General features: G+C 39.2%; 1 protein-coding gene across 1 annotated transcript in view; it reads right to left on the reverse strand.

Moving 5' to 3' along the window:
* pbx3b (pre-B-cell leukemia homeobox 3b) overlaps positions 1 to 5,481 on the reverse strand; it is a 56,369-nt gene extending 50,888 nt beyond the window's left edge. Inside the window, exons 1-2 of the mRNA XM_020590585.1 lie at positions 4,030 to 5,481; positions 3,320 to 3,393 (exon numbers count right to left, since the gene is read on the reverse strand). Coding sequence (XP_020446241.1) covers positions 3,320 to 3,393; positions 4,030 to 4,277 — 322 coding nt within the window. The 5' untranslated portion in view covers positions 4,278 to 5,481. The remainder of the gene's footprint in view (positions 1 to 3,319; positions 3,394 to 4,029) is intronic.
* Positions 5,482 to 23,208: the final 17,727 nt, after the last annotated feature.

Below are 23,208 nucleotides of genomic sequence, written 5' to 3' on the forward strand. Positions count from 1 at the left end.
TAATTGGAGTTAGAAGGCTCATTAACTTTGTCAGGGAACATTGAAATTAATGTTCCCTGTAGATTTCAGAAATGCTTACCTCCTCAGTCCTAACTCTATTTACTCCAGGTAATGCCTTTAGTCAGCCTTGCATGTGGTTAATTACAGGCTCATCCTGAACTATATTGAGACAACACAGTCCTTCCTAGCTGAAAATTACATATAACACAGGCAAACCAATAAACATACACGGAAGCATGTTGAGCGGTTTCCAGAAGCCAGATCACATATGTGCAACATAATCCCGACACTGGCTCAGGCTGTGACCGTACTCCCTCTCTAATCCACTGCTTTAAACAATGGATCGGAGCATTTATCAGGCTGAATCTGCCACACTCTCCCTCTCTCCCTCATCCCCCCACCCCCACCCCTCCGTTTCTGAACCTGATGAGTCAAAGGTCAGGAAAACAACAAGTCAATATGCAGCCAAAAGAAGCGCCATGCAGCTGAGAGAGCTGTGGAGAGGACTAAGCCTCTCTGTGGCACTCCGTGATTTAGCCTGTAATAGTTTTCTGTAATCTCTTTCTATTGATTAAACCTCACATCAAAGAGGAGTCCTGCTACAGAACCTCTCTTTTCCTGGTCAGAAATACCATATGGAGGTAATCTTTCACCTTTGTTATTCTTGCCGCTCCCACTGCTGCTGCTGCTGTGAGCCTCCCTTCCAAGCATGAGAGCAAGACAAGGGAGTAGCCAGCAGGATAAAGCAAACCCAGCAGAGAGGAATAACTGTAAAACTCATCGGAATCGCAGGCAGTTTTCTCTCAATGCATTCATTGTTTCCACATGCAGCCTACAGGGAAAAAGGTATAACATGAATGTACCCTTTGTCCTGAAACATAAGAGAATAAAACATTTTAATTGCCATTTTTTAAACTATTTGTACCAAAAGAGAAACATCACAAGGAACACCACTTGCCAACCGAATCTCACATTTAGCTTATCTAAATGCAAAACTAAGAAAATTTAAGGGGGAAAAAAAACCCTCCTGCTAAAAACACTCAATTTAGTGACAGGCAAATGACTTCATGCTGCCACTTAATCTCATTTCTTGCATAATGCTCTCTAATTAGCATATCAAAGTGAATTAATACTTCTAGGGCATTAGCAATGCAGAAATATGCCGTGGCTCTACAATAACAGCTACAGAGGAGTGCCAGAAACTTCTAAACACCCTGAAAAGTCTAAGAAAATCAAAAGTAAGGTACTTCTCACCTCTTTGATTTCGTCTCACCGCAGATCACAAAATAACACTTCTAACATAAACACTTCTCAGGCTTTGAAGCTGAATCCTGGATCCACTATTCATCTGCACACTAGACAGTAAGTCATGATAACATGATACATGCACGCAGTAATTACACCAGCGATTCTTGGAGCGCTTTCAGATTTATTATTAAAAGTCACTTTCAGCCTACGGTGGGTGACATGGCTAAAAGACAGCAGCCCCTCTGCCATCTGAGCAGACATGAAAGGGCCAAGGAACCCCTGTGAATGACACCACAGTGAAAGGCTCACTGTGTGCTGGAAAAACAGGCTGGTCAACAAGGCCACCAGACCAGCTGAGCTCTGTCAATGGCTAAGAGGGGGAGGCTGTGACTCTAAACCACAGGTTAACCATACACACACACACACACACACACACACACACACACACACTTGTTCTCCATCTCATCTGCTTCTCAAGCACACTTACTCCTAGGCACATATACTCTCATTCATGTATATATATTTATGTACAGTTGGTTTTTGTCATCTTGATTTACTTTTTCGGGCTACTTTGATAAACTTATTTAAATTGGAGAGCTTGGATCACTGTCACAAACTGCTAAAGAGGATCAGATTAAAGATTAAAGTAAGTTGCAGTTACCCAGACAGTGGCACAGGATTTTAATATGCCTTACATTTGAAAATAAAACCACTTATCTAAGAGTTTGTTTTTTTCACTGAGGTTCTACAGATGCAGCGATGCTTCTTTGTCAGACAACATGTTCACATCAAATCAGTGATCACATACAAAATAAAAGCTGGCATCTAATGTGATGCATGATTTGTATCCACTGCTTTTCCTTGCTCTATCTCTTTCATTGTCTCAGTTCAACAGGAGCACACACACACACACACACACACACACATAGCAGAGCACCTCGGCTAGACTGTGAAACCTAAGCCTGCCGCTGTGGACGCCACCTGTGTTGGGGAAGTTCATAAACTTTTATGATCTTCCCCAAGCCAATTTCCTCATAAACTGCACAAAGGTCACAAATCTGACAAAGCATCAAGTTTGCTAAATTACACTAAACCCACAGCATTGTTGTCTTCCAATTCTTATTTTTCTTTGAGTGAGAACTCTACAAATTGTACAGTATTCCTTGGAAGATAAATGAAGATATGCGACTCATCTGTTCAACAGCATGTTGTTTCAAGAACAGAACAACTGCATAAATATAAGGCATAATAAGTCAATACAAAGCTATCATCACTAAAAATCAGTTATGTTTAACAATAATTTGGGGACAAAGAAAATATCTATCTATGCATCTGTTTAAAAAGATGCAGTTTATTATGTCCTATAAACACTGTGGAACAAATGTAGGAACAGCAAACTCTGTCTGGAGGAAATTTAAAAATGTACAATAGCAAAGACTGAGCTACAGCAAAAGACATGAAATCATTAGCTATATTTTCAGCTGCCTCTCACGTGTGCATACTCTATGCACACACACTGAAAGGTTTCAACTGGACGCTTGCAATGAGCAACTGTGCAGTGTGTTTCTAAAACTGATTTATCTTGTTTCAAAATGATTTTTTTTCAATAATTGTCTAGAAGCTGTCTTTTGCTTTTACTCGGATTAACTGTCCACATTGGTTAGAAAGGAATCTGTATTCAAGTGTAACACGATTTTTGATTGAGAGTGTTGTTGCCTTCACATGATGACAAGTGGGATCATTGTTGTCAGGTTATAAAGCATTGATACTATGTGATCCTAGCAATATAGAGCGTATGCTATGGGATTTCCCCTCATCCTGTTCTGTGCCAGGGTAGTGAGGGCGCTCCTGCAAAAACACTGCAAAAGTCTGCTGTGACAACAGAACTATTTCTCTGTGGCACAGTGACATGTTTGGTTTAGTGTTTGGATTGTTTGGGCGGAGAGTTTCCCGAAACCGGGATGCTGGCTGGATCACTGGGAGGTAAAAATGTCTGTGTGCTATTGTTTTGAGGCTTTGCTGTTGTTTGTCTTTCAGGTAATCTTAGAATCTTTTTACACAAATATCTTACCTGTCTTTTCTTTGATTTCACAGAGGACGCTGAAGAGGGCTGGTTTCATTCTGTGACAGTTCAGTCCATGTTTCCTGTTTCAGTATAAGACAAGATAAAATACTGAAATAAGTTCACTGATAAGTCACACGTTAGACGTTAGCAGGTAAATGGATTATTTAAGATATTTAGTTGTCACTATGGCATGCCTTGCTATTTTCCAACCCACACCCCTCCCAAAACTTATTTGCTGCTATACATTACATCATTTTTGCTCAAAGTTGAAAAAAAAGAAAATAAGTGACTTAATTAGATTTTACTAAATAAACTTTCATTATAAATATAACAATTAAGTTACAGCCTACTGGGGTTAATTTAGTTTTTTTCAGCACCAGTTATAGTTTCTAGATGTATGAACATGTGTGCACACAAACTTTTTGTACAAGGCCACCTCACTTAGATTCAGGATGGCATACAGGCACTTTAAATAAAATGCTGCTGTTGCCTCCTCACAACTTTCTGATGTGTTAAAGCTTCTCCATATCACAAATACAGCTCTGGGTGAGATTATCATTACAGGCACCCCAGCCTATTGTTAGGCATGGGGGAGTTAAGTTAAGCGGACCACATCGTAATAATGATGCGTTCACCGCTTTTTGTTTGTTTGTTTGTTTTTTGTTGTTGTTGGTTTTTTGGGGGGAGGGGGTAATAAAACATATAAATCAACCAACTTTGCTTGCGCCTCGTCCAGACTTTGATCTGTTATGGTCATTATTTGATGCAGAATGTCACCAATGTCTTGTTTTCTTCCGTCCCCGTCTGTCCCATCGTGTCCATGTGGAGGCGGCAGTGTCATGCTTCCTTGTACCGAGTGTCCAGTCAGACTGACACCGCCGATCGACTGCATGATCCGGGCTTGATCGTCCATAGTAGCCGCTAAAGAGTCTGTGCACTGAGCCACACAAATTGAAAAACTCATATACGAAATTGGCTACAACAACATGTACCGCAGAGAAGGATGCAAGGCTGTGGGATTCTTCAGCTTAACAGAGCACACACGTTTCTATTTTATTTTATTTTTTATGAAGACTAGCAGTGATGTTTAGCTTAAATCTTGTGTCCAAGTTCTCGCTGTCCTCTCGTTTTTTACGCGCGGTCCAAAGTACCAAACCGAGTGGTTGGTAGAAAAATGCATAAACCTTTTTTTCTTCTTCTTAGAACTTCTTTGTCAAAATTGACGGTCCATCGTATCCCGCACGAATCCTCATGCCAATCGATCTTTTCTCTTCGATTTGACGGGTGGTATAGACAGAAACGCTCCTTGGTGATCTCTCATTTATTAGCGCTCTTCATGGGATCCCCGGCGCATTTCCTCTCCAAAATGTCCAAGTCCTCCTCGTGAAGCACCGGCAACAAAAATATCCAATGTGAAAACGCGTAAACAAATTTAAAAAAAAAATCTTAGGCTTGCAGGAGCTGCTAACTACAAATGTGCACAAATGATTCCCACGACAACTAACAGCATTTTAAAAAATACACAATCTGCGGCATATGGTGTCCAAATGTGACTATAAAAATATGAAATGTACAAAAAGTTGGGAGATTTCTGTTTAGAAAAAAAAGCAACAGCGAGAAAAAAGAAATTAATTAGGATACAACGCTGTATAAAGGCGATGCGCAAAAAATATCTTGCCCTGCTGAAATTTATGAGCTCCAGCCTCTGCCTGTGTGTGTTTTATGTTGTTTGATGGCAGCGGTAGTGAGCGATTGACAGTGTGCCAATGCCACTCACTCAGTGCAGACGTGTCAGAGCAGAGAAAAGGGCTAGAAAAAAAATAAAAAAAATACAAAATACGAAATGAAAATGCACGCTCCGCCCTGCAGAGGAGGGGTCTGTATTCTTGTCACTTCTCCCCTGAACACCGAAAAACAAAATGTTAAGAGCTAGTACTTAGGATGGTGATTATAATGATGAAAGCACGGCAGAATCTCCCCTCTCTTTCTTGCAGCGGCAGGGTATCCTCGTTTCCTCACGCGTGCACGTGCAGCTATGTGCATATTCTCTAGCAATAATCAAGATTTAGCGCTGCAACAACACAGGCAAATACATAATGAGAGTTTTTATACAGTTTGATGTAGAACTGCATAGTCCCTTGTAAGCCTTGGTTCAAGCCAGGCAAGCAGCAGACATGTTTATATTATTGAAAGTAAAGATCCTCGACCAATCCCGGACTAGAATGATGAAGACTGACGATCCGTGTGTCCTATTACTGGCAAATACATGATGCCGAAAGCCCACCCACTCCATCCCTCCATCTTTACACTGCTCGTGCAAAAAGATGGGAACTTCTGATTGGTCGTTGCTACGAGTGACATCCATTGCACAAGCAGGCGGCGCTGCTCTGTGCCCCTCCGCAGTTGCTATGGCAGCAGACAAGTTGTTGAGCTGGATGCAAGGCAGCAAATATACTGTGCACGTCTTCAATAAGCATCAAAATCTTGGATTTACAAAGGAAAAATAGGACTGTGTTTTTGTTTTATGAACATTTATGATAACACGGTAGGAATAAATAATGTGCCGCTACAAACATGGGTTGATGTTCTTACACTGGAGTTTTATGACAACAGCATGTCTCTTAAGGCAGGGCTTGTGCAACACAAGACCTTGATGCTGAAGTTTTAAAAGAAGGTGTTTATTTGATTTGGGGTTGGTGATGACCATGGAATAAATTCACAAAGTCAACATAACCAAGGACAGGACTGCTGTTTATAGTACAGTGTACAGTGTGCATGTAATTTCTCTCAAAATTAGGCATCAGTAAATGTGCTAAACTGTGCATTATATGTATTTTGGAGATACCTGAGACATTCAGTTAAAGAGAAAAAGCTGCACTAAAATTCACCTTGCAGAAATGTGCAGTTCTAGTTGGTAAGTGGCTGCAACATTTTTGTTTTTCATTTCAGCCTCATAAGCCCTCTTTTGAACTAATACACTAATGAGCCAAACAGGGATCAGGGCCCAGAAAAACTTCATCCAGAGCTCAGTCTATTCTGGGGAAGCTGATTTGCCAGTGAAGAAATAACATTGTGCAGTAACCACTGGCATAATATATACTTAAACTTTTCTGTGCTATTCTAATGAAATAATAACAATTATCTCCATGTTTCATAGTTCTTGGTGTTGGTGGCATTTTTATTCAGTCTGTTGATTATTAGGGGCAGTATTTTTACTGGTAAAGAGACCATGTAGTAATTTTAGTGATCTTATTTCTCCAGGATATAGACTTTTTAGACAGTGATGATACACATAGGATATAGTTAATCTCTTTGAGACTTGAACTTACTTTTCTCAGTAAAGAACAAACGGACACAGTCCCCAATTGTAAGAAATGTTGTCGAATATAATTTTCATAAAATTCTATTAAACGTCACTATTTGTTGCTCATTATTATAAATATCTTATTCCTTAAGGATACCGAGTTAAGTGTAAACCTTAAAAAGACCAGTGATCCTCTGAAATAATTCCTGGTCAGTGCAAACTGTGAATAAATCCTGGTCTCAGGAAATGATTCATCTTCATGAGTCAGAGCTGAGTGACTGTATTCATCTTCATAAAAAGAAGAAGCCTTTGCTAAACGAAGTTCAATTGAAGTCACGATACAGTGAGTCATTACTTAAAATAACTCTTCACAACTTTTGCTTATCTTACCAGAAAAGGAAGAGAACATCCCCCTGCTGTTACCTAACTGGTTCTCAGTGTGCAGCCCAGGAACGAGATGAGGATGAGTCAAAGATGTCCTAGAATAAATGAGGCATAGCATTAATTTTAGAAATCTTAATATCACAAGTGCTCAATCTAAAAAAAACTGATTGTCTTTAGTGGCTTGTGTGGTTCTACTCATTCATTTGACCTTGAAGTATCACACTCTTGAGTTTAGTGAATGGGAGTCCCAGGACTACTACATTTATCATTGAAATACTGAGCTGTCAAGTCACACTACATACCTGTCAAGAAGGGCTCAAAGGTACAGCTCTGGCTCCTCTCCTCTGTTGCAGTGCATGATTCTTCATTGCATTGCATAGCAGGCCTATTCACCGCTGTTTTCAGCCATATGTCAACATAATTCATTTCCGTATGTGACAGCTCCTTACAGTAAGACACTGTGGCACTACTAGTTCCCAAAACCATGTTTACTTAACCAAGGGGTTGTGCTCTCCACTACTTTCTGCTTTTCTTTCTCACAAATCATATTTCTGTGTAAAAAAAAAAATGTCCTAGAATTGCTGCAGCACAGTTTCTTTAAAAAGAAATAGTTTACATGTAATTTGACAAGTTGTTTCCATGTGTACTGTACATTAGGTTAAATAAAATGACAATATTTTTACAAATGAGCTAAGCGAGGCATAGGAATAAGCACCTATGAGTGTAGAGACAACACTTTGTCATCATGCTTCTCATTGTGACATCTGAAAAGACCCACAGGTGCTGTAGAAAGTGACTGTGTTGTCATATTTCATTTAGGCATCCTTCTGCAAAGCTGTAATTGCCTAATTAGCTTGTTAATTAGGAGATTAGCATTTACTGATAGAGTGGCTTGCTCTGTTGTGATGAGAGTAATACAGATTAAGTGAGAAGTTATGGGTGTATGTTTTTTTTTATCTCTCCACAGTGAGGTCACAAATCATTAAAAGATTTGTTAAGTTGCTGCTTGTATTACACCTGAAGCTGATGCTGGTCTTTTCTCCGAGCATCCTTCAATCAAATTTGTCACACAAGTCAGTGAAAGAATGCTGGAGCCCAGTAAAGGCAGCCTGTCATGCAGCAGGGAGACACCTCCTGGTCTGAGTGTCGCCTGTATGATGTCCCCTGTTGCACCAGGAGACTGGAGGAAATGAGTGAGCAGACGGTGCCAGAGACATTACTAACCCAGTTATGAACAGTCTTCCATTCCGTTTGGATACGGTATTCTTATTTAATTCCCGATATTTGTCACTGATGTGCATGCACTTTGTCTTCATTATGGTAGAACACATGAAAGGAGACAGAAGTAGCACGAGAACGTGTTGAATCTGGTGCCTGTAAAAATTCCAGTGCATGGATCAAAGTTCAAAACATCGTATGTTGTATAATCTTGAGTAGTAAAAATAGCAATACCACAGTGCAAAACATTCCATTACAAGTAAAAGTCCTGCATTCAAGGGTATTATCAGCTGCAGTAAATGTACTTAAAGATTCAAAATAAAAGTACTCAAATGCAGCAAAGTGCTCCCTGAGGAGTTATAATATAACTGATGCATAAGTGTTCAGTAAAATCTGCATTTTATTTTTGTAGTTGGTTGAGAAGGAGTTATGAGCCGATCATAGGTTTAGTATATAAGATACACTGGAATAAAAACTGCAATATTTCCTGAGCAGAAATTGAAATAAATGAGTACCTTTACAATTACTCAAGTACACTCCTTGACTAAATGTGCCTTGTGACATTCCATCACAGACTGTGCATACTGGACAGTAGTGTTTTTGAAGGGTAGATAACTATGCATGAAATATTGTATCTCCTAATGAGTGTTGTTAACGCCCCCTGTGGTCATTAAATCATTTCAACTGTTTGTGTGGGAGCAAGGTAAACTAATAAACCATTAAGAGTGTTAAATGCACAATTAGAAAGCTGATACATCTCCAACATGTTTGTGGGGAAGGAGTACATTTAGTTTGAAAATCTGGGTGATGAACAATCATAAGAAGCAACTCCCTAAACTACTACCATCTAAATACCCTATGTCAGTACATTACACCTGCAGTATTAAAGCACTCCACTACTCTGTGGCCCATTCTGACCACACTGAACACCTCATTTATATATAACTGCATCAATATAAAGCAACATGCTCCTTAACAAGTCAACCTTTCAATAAAAATTTTAATCCCAACAGTATCATACCTAAGGAATCAGTTTCTTTGGTAAGTCAAGACAGATGCGAGAGATCAGGAGCAGACAGTAATCAGGCAGGGAAGGTGAGTGGTACACAGCTATTCTGCTCACCACAATCAATCATACTATACTTGTCCTCCCTCGACTCTCTCACTGTTACTGTCTCCACTGAATGCACCTCTCTCTTTGCTTAAAATTATTACACAGGCCATAAACCCAGAGAGGTGAGTGTCCTGTTAATGTGGGTACATGTAGTGGTTGCGGTAACCTTTCAGACTGGCCAGTGAGTGGCGTTGGCCTGGACATGGGCCATGTATTCCGGTCAATACCAGAATACAAGGCTTTACGTTTTAATTGTCATCTAGGCTGCAGCCCAAATTGATTCTCAAGTGCAGAATGAAACAGACCTTGATGGCTGCAGTGCAGTTTCATGGTAAAATTCAGATGTGTTTACCAGATTTCTAAGACTTTTTAGGTGACCAAAAGAACTAGAGGGTGTCAGTGATGAAAGGGACATTTTGAGTGCTGTGCTCACCGTCTTGCCGTTGTGACACTGATGTGGGTCAGCAGCAAGAAAACGTATGGGGTAGATTTTCATACAAACACACATTAAATATGTAACGACTTCTCAATTAAATGTTTTAATGTTAATTTGTTTTGCACAAAAGCAACTTCATTTTGAAGTCAAAACTCACATTTAAGCTAAACAGTGTGCCCATTTTGTGAATGTGAAGTGATCAAATTGCAGTATGCCCACACTGACTTTGGACTCTATACCACTTTACCTGCTTCATATATTTAATTGTAAAGATTTAAACATTAAATTCAACAACTTTTTTTCACCCTTCAACAGCAATTTGTCTGGTAATGAAGGGAAAAGCTCCAAGAGGTCAGAGTGTAGTGTCTAAATCACTGTGGCCAGACTGCCCTCAACTCAGCTTGAGTATTGACATTATGCCAGCTATGACACCATAACTCAGCCCACTGCGATGGTCATTTGATAAATGGTATCATAAATTGTTGACAAAACAATTTGTGATGTATTATGTTACCGTTGGGTTGTACTGCTTATCAAATCAAGTAATCTGGCAGGGCTCTCCATTCATCAGCATAATGCAAGTGCTCACTGTAGATAGTGATGACTTTGTTGCTTTGTCGACATACAGTTCAAATGTAGTGCTGCTAGAAGCATAGAGAGCAGCTAGCATCACAGTTTCATTATTTTTATGAGGCTGTTAAGGAGCTACTGTGTTACTGTTTTTTTTTACCCAACTGGAGGGAAAAGAGTGTAGCACTATGCTGTGTGTCTTATCTAAAATAGCCATGAAAATCTTTGGTGCATGAAAAAACAGTGTAAACGCAAGCAACATATTTGGAAAAAAATTAATGAAGCAACAGCAAAGGACACACAAGGTATAGTTTGCATCTAACCAAGCAAAGTATTTGCTTTCTTACCAAAAGGTAGAAGGAGAAGACCTACACCACTCTCAGTAAATACCTAGCACAAGCAGCCAGACAGCTTAGAGAAGCTTAGCACACTGTCTGAAAACATGATGAAATTGGTTATTTTTACACATTGGGTGCTGTAAGGATTAAACAAAGAAGACATAGCATGTTGTATAGTAAACTATAAAGGCACTGGTGGGTGGATTTTGTTACCTTTGGTTAGCAGAGCCAGGACAGCTTTTCACCATTTCAGTGTTTGTGCTAAGCTAATCTTCTTCTTCTTTTGATGTTTATTGGCGGTTTGCAAGCCAACCTAAGGTGCATTACCACCACCTGCTGGGCTGGAGTGTGCTAAGCTAATCAGCAGCTGCTCGCTGTTAAATTTCTTCCTGACAGATACAAGAGTGGTATCATTGTTCCCTTTTCACTGGTGGCAAGGAAGCAAATTTCCCAAAGTGTACTTCTTTAATTTAACTGATTTTGCACTAGTTTGCAGTATAAAAATACAATATTTTAGCATATTGGATTCTTAAGTAGAAGCTTTTGTAATATGAGCTTGAAATCTCCTTTTACAGTGGTAAGCAGGCTTATTTTTTTAATGTTTCATTTTGACATGCTTACACATTAGTAGTTAAGACAGTTGTTTTTCCCCTTTCCAAACATTTGTCATCCTTTATTTCTCATGAAAACATGCCAGAAAAGAATGCATTGTACCTAACACCTCAGCAGTGAGTTCATTAATGTTGGAGTGTTGACAAGCAGTGGTGCAAATGCGACCATACACACCAATAGCTGTCTTTTGGTCTTTTTTTGTTTGTTGGTTTGTTGGTTGGTTTTTTGAGGTGTCCTGTATTGAAAGCACAAAGAAAAGAAAAATGTTGATAAAAAGGAAGCATGTACATCCCAGCAGTCAGCCTGGTTTGTGTCATCAGGAGCACTGTAATAAATGTTAAAAAGCGAAATTCTTTATTTTTAGATTTTTAGCTTCAGTGAAGTCACAAGATTAAACATTTTATTGTCAAGTCTCTTCAAACATGACTATTGTGTCCCAGTCGTCTTAGTAGCAGAACATTTGTGTGAAATGTACACTACAGAGTTTATGAAGTACACCACCATACAGCCTGTGCCAATTTTCAACTGAAATATTTGATCTTAAAAGCCAGTGCTCATAGAAGGCTGATACACTTGATCAAGAAACAGTCTTTTCATCAAGCTGTTCTTTGCTGGAAGTCGCCTGTCCATCCTTTCTCTGACAGTACCATTTAGTTTTGGCTGGCAGTGGACAACCTCTGGGTTTCAAAGTTTGAAGTTCTGCAAATAATCTGTCAAGCATAGAGACCAATGATTATAACAACATCTGTCCACCACATCTCAAGAAATCTATTCATGAATGCACTGTTTGTTGCTGACAGGATGGAAAATGTTTGTTGTGATCAGAGTGTTTTAGTACAGTGAAGCCCTCCAACGCAACCGCCACTCCTTATCATTGTTTTAATATGGTTTGTTGAGGAAAAGAGATTAGATGACCCACTGGTGTGTGACATTTAGTATCTCAGTGAGGAAGTGATGGGATTTATGAAATGGGCCATACACATACACATGCACATGAGCCTTAGTTAAGCCTTAAAGCTACCTGACCTTAAAAGAGAAAAAAAACGTATCACTGGAAAATGCTAATGTAGTGCATTTGGTGCACATTAATTCTGTGCATGAATATGATACAAATTTCACTGCTGTAAAAATAACGGAGCCTTAGAGTGATGCGTTCTATTCTCTATCTTAAACATCAAGGAGATCTGTTCTTAAGTAATTAGGACTAGTTGTAATTTGTTAACTGATTATATCATTGTGACTATGATTATTTTTCTTGTTATGATATGCAAATTAGGGAAAATTACTGATCTGAGAGGTTTTCAGTGTGTCACTGAGAGTATCTTGAAACTCAGTAATTACTGTGTATATGTACTGTATGTCAGTCTCTCAGAGAGGTGGTGGAAGCATGTGAGAAGATAGGTGTTCAGGATTTGTTTTGATGGCATCATGCGCTATGTGGGGGTTTGCATGAGCAGCACCTGACCTGTTGTGTTTGATAAAATTTGTTCTACATTTTATCTTGATTCCACACAGATTTCTGTACTGTACTAAGATTTCAAGGTTAATGCTTCTCAGGAGTCTTCACCTCTGGCCTCCTGTGAAGATCCCAGCAATTAGGCTTTTCACTTGTGAATTAAAGCAGTTTGAAAGTAAGAGGTCAGCTTTCATCATCTGACCCTGTGCCCTCAAAGAGGGAGATAACACAGAGTTCAAATGTGTCATATTACAGAATGAGGATTATTGTGAATTCTGAGAGGGGGATAATTTGATGTGCACACTGTGGGTTTGGCAGATTTGACAGATCTTGCACATGTACACATATTTGGTGCACATAACGAGCCTTGACTTTTGCACACATATGTGTCTGTGTGTATGTGTGGTGAGCATACAAAGTGCAGGAGAAGGTTGTTAAAAGTTCCCCATGTACTTCAGGTCACAGACCTCAGTCTTTTCCTGACCGTGAAACTATAATTACAACCTTTTGGGCCATTTGGGAATGTGAACATAACACTGACAACCAATCCTATAAAGATAGTAAGACAAACTGTTGAGCAAACAACTGATTATTTACACGTCCAGTAGACACAGAGCTACATTAGAATTTATTTGTCAACCTGGTGAATTTTAACCCTGTCTTTAGCTCTCATGTGTTCTCCACTTACTCCTGAGGGAAGTACATGGCACTAGCTGGTTACTAACATTGTCTGTATGCAGCGTGGTGCTGGACAGGCAGTGCTCAGTGTGTTCTTGGGCACACTTGGCTGTAAGCACCTGCCTGCTGTGGCAAGCAGCGACAATGAACCAAAACAATGACTTTTCATGGACTGAAAATGAACACAAGCTGAAAAACGCTATAATGACAAAGTGATTGATAGAGACAGTGTTAGTAAGATTGACTTCAATAGCAGTTAACCATGCCTATTGATAATATGAGAAAACGGTGCCCATTTCAATTCAGTGTATTGGAAGGCTGCTTTGGAGCTAAAGATGGAGCAGTGTTGCCTGTGTGAGCAGAGATAGCACAAATAGTTCTGCTGATTGGGAACAATTTTTCGCCTTTTCATTGTACTGTGACATATCTTTCATTAAGGTTTAAGCATTAGATTAAACTAGAACCAGTATCCAATAGTAATTAACTTGAGTATATCGGGAGGCCATTATTCACATTAAAGTAACCTTTTAATAGCTGAGCCTTTAACTCCACTGCAGGTAATGACTTTAAAGAGTGCTTATTAAAAGAGAAATGGTAATGAGCTTTAATAAAGCAGAACAACTTTGAAATGAAGAGCGTTTTTCAATAGAAAAGGATGGAGGGATCGGACCTGTGATTCCATTAACGAGACTGATGATTCTTTATCAGCCCTCTTATGTGTACATGGAGTTAACAGTAACAGTGATTGAGGATGGGGTTCAGTGGAAAGATGGGCCTTTTCATTGCCCTTTAAGAGATCAGATAAGAGAAAAAGAACTTTTGTAATTTTAATCATTGAGGATTGATAACACAAGTCCAATGATCTCAAACTCAGCAAGCAGAGCTGAAATCTAATTCAGCACCTAGTATGGACGGTAACAATACAGTACATCTGTAATTATAAAATGAAACCTGTCTCATTATGTGTGAAAATGAACCGCATGAAAAGAGGTAGAAAAAGTGATACGAGTGTTAAAATTCGGTTTATCAAATGTGAGTTGTCTCATGTTTTTTCAGTTTGATGTTTTGTCCGGTGCATTGATATGTGAGGAACATATTAAAAAAAGTTTTATATTATTATGAAACACAATATGTAGAGTTGGATGCAGTGTATTGCTTTGACATCTACAGACCTTTAATTTTCATATCATCATGCAGTGAAGACTGAAAGAGAAGCCAAAAGGCAACACGGTAGAGAAGACAAAGAATTAAAGAAATACAGGGACAGAGGGAGTGGAAATAATTAAATCAATCTTTGGCGAGCAGCTGGAGCAGGACTCCAGCTGACAACAGCACCTGGGTGTGCGGCACTGGCTGCCTGGGGCTGGGCTGTCTTTTTCCCCACCGCTACCCCCTGATGCCCTCCCTCTTTCCAAAGCCCCCTAATGGCCCCCGGCCCCTGCTGGAGCCCTGGCTCGTACCTCCACCACCATGCTTTCAGACATAGGAAGCATCGTCACTCTGACACTCACAAACTAATTAAAGGGATGATTTGTGAAACACCATTATTTTATTCAATTAATCACAAACACAAAGCCATAAACCCCATCATGTAAAAATATTCCTGTTGGTTTGCTGCGTACCTAATAGATTAAGCTACATTAAAGAAGCGACGAGATGATGTATTTTAACATGGCGCCTGAAAAAGGTTGGCAAACCTCCCAATATTTCTAAGTCCTGTCAATCTGTTTCATGTGTCAGCAACACCGCAACAATACAAATGGCTCTCTCTTGCTATTAGTGACAACAACTTGCTCTGTGTTCGTACATCACTTTGCTTTCTTTAAACAGAAGCCAAACATACATGTCTGAATGAATGACTGTGCAGTTCTCAAACAAATGCCTCCCTTCTTCCATGTTCCCCCTCATCACAACGTGTTTTAATTAGTAGTGAAAAACGAGTTCATTTGGAAGACAAATAACGTGAGCTGAGCATGTCTGTTTTTGGTTGGCAGGACTAAAGATGGGTGTTATTCACCCCGTGCTGACAGAGAGAGGAGTGAGACAATTTGCATAGCTCATGAGGCTACTTAACCGGCATTGCTGATGGTTTCATATCAAATTATAGAGTACCTTGCAAAAAATAGTTTGTTGAAGGGATGTATTGAAAATGTTTAGAAACTATTGCCATATGTGGACTGCATTCATGTCTAGTGCTACCTGATTAAAATATAAGTGTTAGTGTGTTAATATGAAACATTTTGAAAGTAGGACACAGGGAAAAAGGTATTAAAAGGTCGTTTCGTGTATCTCCAATGTACAGCACGGTCAAGACACTTCTCTGAAGTTTAAGTTTTTACAACTTCTTATAACTTACCTTCAGTGATGTCTTGAGGAACTGACTTCAACTCTTTTGCCTTTTACTATCTTTTTTTTAATCTGAGTTCAAACAGCAGAAAACATTTCGCATTTATATCTCATCTTTATTTTCTAGAACAACTTTACCACCTGCTGAAGAAATTACACATATCAATGAGGAATATTTATTCAGTGTTTGCGGTGAGCAATGGGTGTGAACTCAGGTGTAATTTGGTTTCAGTCTATCAAGATTAATTTTGTCAGGAACATGATGAATGCAATGCGGGGCGACGCTCCGATGCATCAGTGTCATTCCAGATGAGATTTTTCACAGGAGTTGAGAGTTTCTAAGATTAAGTGTGGTATTAGTCAATGTTTTTGGGATAAGACTTCACACTAATTTAGTGAAGAGCAACAACCTGCAGAGGAGGCTCCATTAGCAATGACAATGAACTACAGCTCTCGTGGGGAAAATCTGATTAACGCCGCTTGCTGGAATTGTGAAGTCATTTTGCTGGTTGGGCGATAATTCCACATTTGCAGAAATACCAGCTCATAAAGTGCTTTTGTCCATGCCAAAGTCTCTCTTTACTGGAGCGTTGTCACATTTCACAGCTTCCCAGAAGGCAACACTGTGGTTGGTTTTGACACTAAATTTATAAAAACGTCAAGGGAACACTGTTGAACAACATATCACAAAAAACACGTACAAGAGGGGTATTTGTTTATGAACTCAGAAGTATGTTGGATCTCATTTGTGCAGCAGTGTAATGTGCCAAATTTAACAAACAAAAGCAAGTGCATACAAGACAATATGCAATGTGAAGTGGGTAAAAGCATGCCAGTTAGATATATGTGTTTTCTTAAGTTATCTATCCTGATCAAGGTCCTGAATACTTACAGCATGAGCTAACCTTTACTGCTGTGTTTTCACCCTATCCACATTGTAGGATTGACCTTTCACTACCAAATATTTCTTCATTATTCCCTCTTTTGTCAAGGAAGTTTCTCTATTGAGATCAGATGTTCGAAATATATAACACTGACAAGATGCTGTCAGCATTGATTTCCTTTTCTCACAGAAATATGGTGTTGAAATCCTCTTCAGGCAGATAAGTATCTTTACACATGACTGCCAGATTTGATTGCCTTCTGTAAAGAAGGCTGCATTGGAGTCACTCTCAGTGCATGCTACAGTACACTGTATTCTTCTTCTGTTATGCTATACTGTGCCCCTCACAGACCCCTCATCTAAATAAGAATATTTCTTCCATGCTTGGCTGTTCTCTGAAGGATTGTTGTGCTGGTTGCTCACTGTAACAGAACATGTGACCTTACCAAACTGGAGATGTCAGCCTGTATTGCTATAAGAAGTGTTTTTATGTACTGTGCATTTAGGATGTCTGAAATATGAGAGGCCACCCAGTATGAGAGCCAAACCATGAATTACAATGCGTGTACCTATGGACGGATGAATGGTGTATTTTTGTCTTATGAGTTTTTTTATTCGTTTGCTCTGTCGGTTTGATTTATGTTTCATTCTGATGCTGAATTCAGGTTAAAATTATAATCCCCTAGTGTCTTTCCCACACAGAACAGAAGAGATGTTCCTTACTAAATACTTACTATGTGCTTTTTACCCTACTACATTTACTTGAAAGCTTTAGTTACTGGTTACTTTGAAGAATAGCATATATGAAAGATGTGATAAGTTTATAAATTATGACCAAGAGCTGCAGATTAAACTGCTCAAGAATAGAAAACAGCAAAAGGTACAACTGTAATATTACACGTGAATGCATCAGTTATAATAATTCATTAATAAAAACAACCACAGGGTTCATTTTTCTGCATTATTAATATTTTTACTTTGATACACTGAACACATTTTGCTCATAAGACTTCCCGACTTTTTCTTAACATTTTCATAGCAAGGATTTTGCTTATAATAGCATATGTTGACAGTGTGGTAAAAAGTCCTTCACAACTGCAGTCACGTGACATCTGTGTGAATGAAGTGTTCAACAAAAATGCTCTCTGCATGATACACCAATTCTATGTGTTCACTCATGTCTCCATTAAAGAAGATGATTGAAACAAATAAGACAACTGTTTTGAGGCTGGAGGCATTTCTTAGGGCCATTAAAACTAATTAGATGGCATGATTATACTTGGTGAAAGCAATTTATTTTATGACTAATAATTTTTCTCATGAAAAACAACATGTGCAGTTAACAACTGCGAGAAATTATTTCGACATTAATGCAGTTGGCCATTAGACCGAGATCTTTTTGTTGCACTATGAAACACCTCTCTTATTTTGCATGTTTGAGTCAACTACTGAGTCAATACTGACTGCCATCAAGTATTCTATGGTAATATCTCTCTTAAATGTTTCTGATTTAACTTTTTTACAAAATCAAAGGGGACAAATGAATAAGTAGTGATTCTGAAGCTATTTTCACATAAATTATCCTCACCAGGGACATTACAACGACATCTGACATCATTAAAGTTTTTATACTGTATATTAAATGCTTTAACATTGTACATTACCTTTTACCAATATAAAGTAACTGAATATATATCATAGAGGTTCCACTTCTATCAGAGATGACGTAAACGGGAGTAGGGAGGGATCGGAAAATCTGATCTTTTGATATGAGTTCAACACTGAAAGCATAATATGTATTTCATAGTGTGTGAAGCAGTGATGAGTTTGGTATGTTATGATGAGGGGCATTAGGTTTCATGGTTGCAGCTTCACATGGTGCAATAATAAATTTGGGGCTATGGGGGTCTGACATTGTCTGTGCTCAGTATAATTAAGCGATGCATTAGAAAGAGGGCTGGAATAAAACATGAGTATGTAAATGCAGCCTGGAGCTGATGTTCTAGTGATTATTACAATGCAGATAAAGCATTTCTCACAACTGCCTGTGTCTATTGAAGCCTCCAAAAACATCTGGACCTTTTAATTGAAAAATGGCATGGTGTTTCGCTGAGCTGCTTTGTGCTAAGTGAAGTCAACAATTAAGACAAAAATGTAATTGATAAGAATTGCATTGCTTAATTATTTGGTGTTCTAGTCAAGAAAATTGATTTATCAATTATTTACAGGTCACAGAGCAGAGGTCATGCATTTCTGTTTCCACTGCATCATCGTCTCAAAATGTACAGCACAGAGCCGAGAGCGTCTCTGAAGCTCCCCCACATGAAATCAATCATAAGATGCATATTATGTTGGAAACTAATTACTTTTCTGTGCTACTATTAGTATACATATTAAAATGAAATGCATGGTTTGCTTCTTTACTCGTGTAAGTGTACACTGTGTATTCCACTCTGGCTGACAGTGTTACATAGGTTTTGTGTGTCAGCTCTTCACTGAAGCTGCAGTATGTGAAGTTTACACTGAGTGAATTGTACAGTAATCAAATCCAAGACTTCATATGTTTCTGGGCTCTAATATTCCATCAGGTTTATATATTCTCAAATATTTTTCTAGAATTCACCCTTGATGTCTTTGGAACCCTTTGGATCTCTCACTAGAGTTCTGTGGTTTTAAATAATGTTTGACAACTATTTTTGGTCAAACAGCATTTGTGAGTTACGCCCCTTATCTGCTGGAGTGGGAAACAGAAAGATTTGATTTGACCCATCTTGAATTTTATAAAGATAAAAGAAGCAAATACTGAGATTATTCCCGGTTACACGAGTTATTGCTCTCCCTCATGAAGACTGATGCTTAGGAGTCCATGTATGATGTGAGGGAAAAGAGTGAGTCGGGTGTTTTTTGATTCCTTCATCCTCCCTGTCTGAAGTCTCTAGATTAGTGGGCCTGGGGCAGAGGCTGTTCATCTGCCAATATGGCACCAGCCTGAGTGATGGGCATGTGGCGATGCCACTAATGATCACACCATAATGATTCGCTGACAGGGTAGGAGAGCAATAGATTGTCGCTGGGGGTTGAGTTAAAGAGGGACCCTAATGATCTGCCTGCAAACACTGTCGGAGCACCTCCTATATCACTCCATTTCTTTACTATACCACTCATCAGGTTCTTCTCCATTGGAGGGAGCCACTGTGTTGTGTCTCAGTGCCGTCTCCCAACACACTGTAAACATCTGTCACCCCAGTATCTATACTTCATGCGATTACCTTTGGGCCTTGGGCTGTGTGCTGTAAGCCTCGGGGTACTTGATTTCCACCAGCGTGAGCTTTCAGTGGAGGAAGGATCAAGTTGTAATCATGGTGCTGCATGGCAATGTTTTAGCAGCGGGTGTCCTATATACCAACATCCCAAGTGGTTCCAATTCTGTAGCACTCAGCAAAATGGAGAATACCTTATGACCTCTATTTTTATCAGATGCTCTGTTACCCCTGCCTCCCATCTTCACTGTAGTTCTTAACCTGCCATGTAGTGAAAATGTATGCAAAGTGTATTTTCTGAAACTTTACAAAGAGGAAAAATTAAAACTTCATTCTTCTCTCAGCATAATATATCGATTTGGTTGAGCACTTTTACCAAACCTGAATTTTGCCATGGCACAGATCATTTTCTACAGTCGCCAGGGTCATAACTCTATTGTTACTTCATTGTATACTTTCTGAATACACCAGGATGATTTTGTTTAACTTTTTGTAGCTGTTTATAGTGAAAATACAGTCACTACTCAGGTAAATCCAGAGGAATATTGGTAATACTGGTAATAACAGAATTTAACCCTTGTGTTCTGTTAAGGATCATAACAACCTCACTCTGATCATTGGGGTCATGTACTTTTTGTATTTATAGTATTTTTGCCTTTTATTATACTTGAACCCAGCAGGACACCAGTGTCTCAACCACAGTCTCATTAAGGTTCGCACATGATCCAGTTGATCTATATCTCTGTCAGTCACTGTGTCAGTAGCCCTGGTTCTGAGTTGCTTGTAACCCCTTGTTAGGTGTGTTCTACTACTAAACTACTCTACTACTACTAAATTATTGTTTTTGTTATTTATTTGTTATCATGCTTTTATATATGATTTACAATTTAGAGGTTGACCTATAACCCCTGTGAAATCAGAATCATTAATAAAAACCATCTTGGGCATGATGGCTAGATTACATGCTAAACCAACACAGTACAGTTTATTTCCACCTTCATATTTCAAATCAACTGGAGTTTTCCAAAACACAAAACATTCTCTCACTTGGCCTGACAACAAAAGCTGTTGAAGCCGAAACCCCTTGCATTAAAATTGCAGTTTGTGATGTCGGGCTATAGAAATAAAATTTGACTTGAATAACAGGGTTTGAATTCATTCAGTTCTAAATAAAAAATTAATTCCAGTATCCAGATTTCAAGGTGATGAGATAGGACTTATTTTTACTGACATATCAAGAAACTGTGATCATCTGAAGAGAAACAAAGAATTTTGGTCGTTGGTGGTGGGTCCATTAAATAGATAAATAAAAGTGTATATGAGGTAAAACAAAATGCTTTTTTACATATTTCGTTTCACTGCCATACAGTAGATCTATACTCTGCAGTCACCACCAGCCCCCCCACAGACTGCCATGTGGACTGAAACACAGCCACATGGGTTCTTAACTCACAGCAACATTTTCAAACACCAGCGGCACTGGAGAACACTTTCACTTCGTCAGCGTATTTAATTATGGTTGGGCTTGATTCAACGCTCATCCTCTCAATATTATTTTATCTCATTTAAGGGGAAAAACGAAAGGTGGAGAAAAAAATGGCAAGTCCTTGCGTAATTTAAGAGAGTGTTAATGAGTGGATGCTAACCTTTCTCAGTTATCCATCATCCAGTAATGGAGGCAAGGATCCCTCTTCCAGTCTGCTTCATTAAAAACTTTCTATTAAATCTAAATATGACGCAGTGTGCTGCTGAAATTAATAGAGTTTCTAAATGCCTAATTCATCCTTATGATGCTAAAAATCCTCCTTTAACAGTTTAACTGTGTTCATTTTATATGAATGTTGTTTAGGAAGACAGAGGTCCTTAAAAGCATGTCTGAACTATAAAATGTATAACCAGAATTACTTAAAACTGAAGTTGCATCATTAGCGTTAAATATATCATAGATAAACTGGATTGTTTGAAACCTAATCAGTTGAAAGTTGGCTTTATAGCTGAGGGGGAAAACAATCCAAAGTAAATTCTGAACTCCTGTTTGAATGGACTAATGGCCTGGTGTTGCAGGGATGCAGTATTCCCTTTTAATTCTGCAAATTTGTTAAAGTGCGGAGTTTATAGTGCAGATAAGAGGTCCTTGGCAGTATTTACCAAATGTATTATAAATTTTCACTAATAAGGACCACCACTTTGTGCTGATGCTGCTTGGTGACTGTTAGGGGGACTGGTTTGGGGGAAGGCTTCCTGTGAATCCATGTGGCACTCCCCCAAAAGACCTTCCTAAGAAGAGAGCAGATTTGGACTTCATGCACATCTTGAGGGTTGAGCGGATGTATTGCTAGTGGGCGTGCGAGGTGTTTGGTCCCTTGATCTTTCTATACCTTGCTGGCTGCTGTAGTTGCTGCCTCAACCCTGAACGGGAGACTGGAGAACCTTTGACCATGAATCAACAAACCATGTCATGCTCTACAAGCTCCCAAAAACCCACAGAGGGAGCAGCTGGGAAGAGCAGATGACAGTGGAGGAGGTACACATGGAGGAGGAGCGGCTCAGGCAGGAGGACACCATGGAGTCAAGGAGCAAACCTGAAGACAGAGGGGACAAAACACAGGGGGTTGTGGCACACAGAGCAGGAAAAAATGGCTGAAAGTGCGCACTGCCAATGGAGAGGGGGCCGCTGGAGGCAAGGCAGCCCGGTTCCAATATAGGATGAGAAGGCCACAAACAGCTTGGTGCTTGTGGAGGAAAGAAGAAGTGGCAGGTTGATGCCAAGAAAGGGAGGAAACACAGCTGGGTAGCGCAGAACCCGATGAAGACGGAAAGGAGGAAAGGAACGGGAGAGATGGCGGAATAGGAGGAAAAAGCTCAGCGCATTGTATTTAAAGATTACAGCAGAAAAGTAAGGTACAGTGTCAAAATAGGAAGAACTTGAGTATATGTTCTGAGCTGCGTTTTAGCACTGAGACTTATGAATCCTACCATCCAGAGAAAATGTGCTCAGAGTTTTCTGCTTTTCTTAAAATAAAGAAAAAAAATTATTGTTGATTTAGATTAGTTCCAACCTCTATAAATACACTACATTTGGACATGATTTCTATATTTTTATAAAAAGAAACAACTTAAATCTTTCTCACAGTCAGGTTGCAGGAATAGTTCAAGTGACACACCCTTCAGAAAACCTGTACTCAGCAGTGCTGTGTTATTTGAATCAGGGTTGGCTGCCGGCAATATCCACCCGTCTCATCAAGTATTTCTGTGTATGAGAACATATGCTTGAAAGATGCATGCCCTCCTTAATC

The sequence above is a fragment of the Monopterus albus genome, unplaced genomic scaffold (assembly GCF_001952655.1).
Source record: "Monopterus albus unplaced genomic scaffold, M_albus_1.0 scaffold12.1, whole genome shotgun sequence".
Taxonomy (NCBI): domain Eukaryota; kingdom Metazoa; phylum Chordata; class Actinopteri; order Synbranchiformes; family Synbranchidae; genus Monopterus; species Monopterus albus.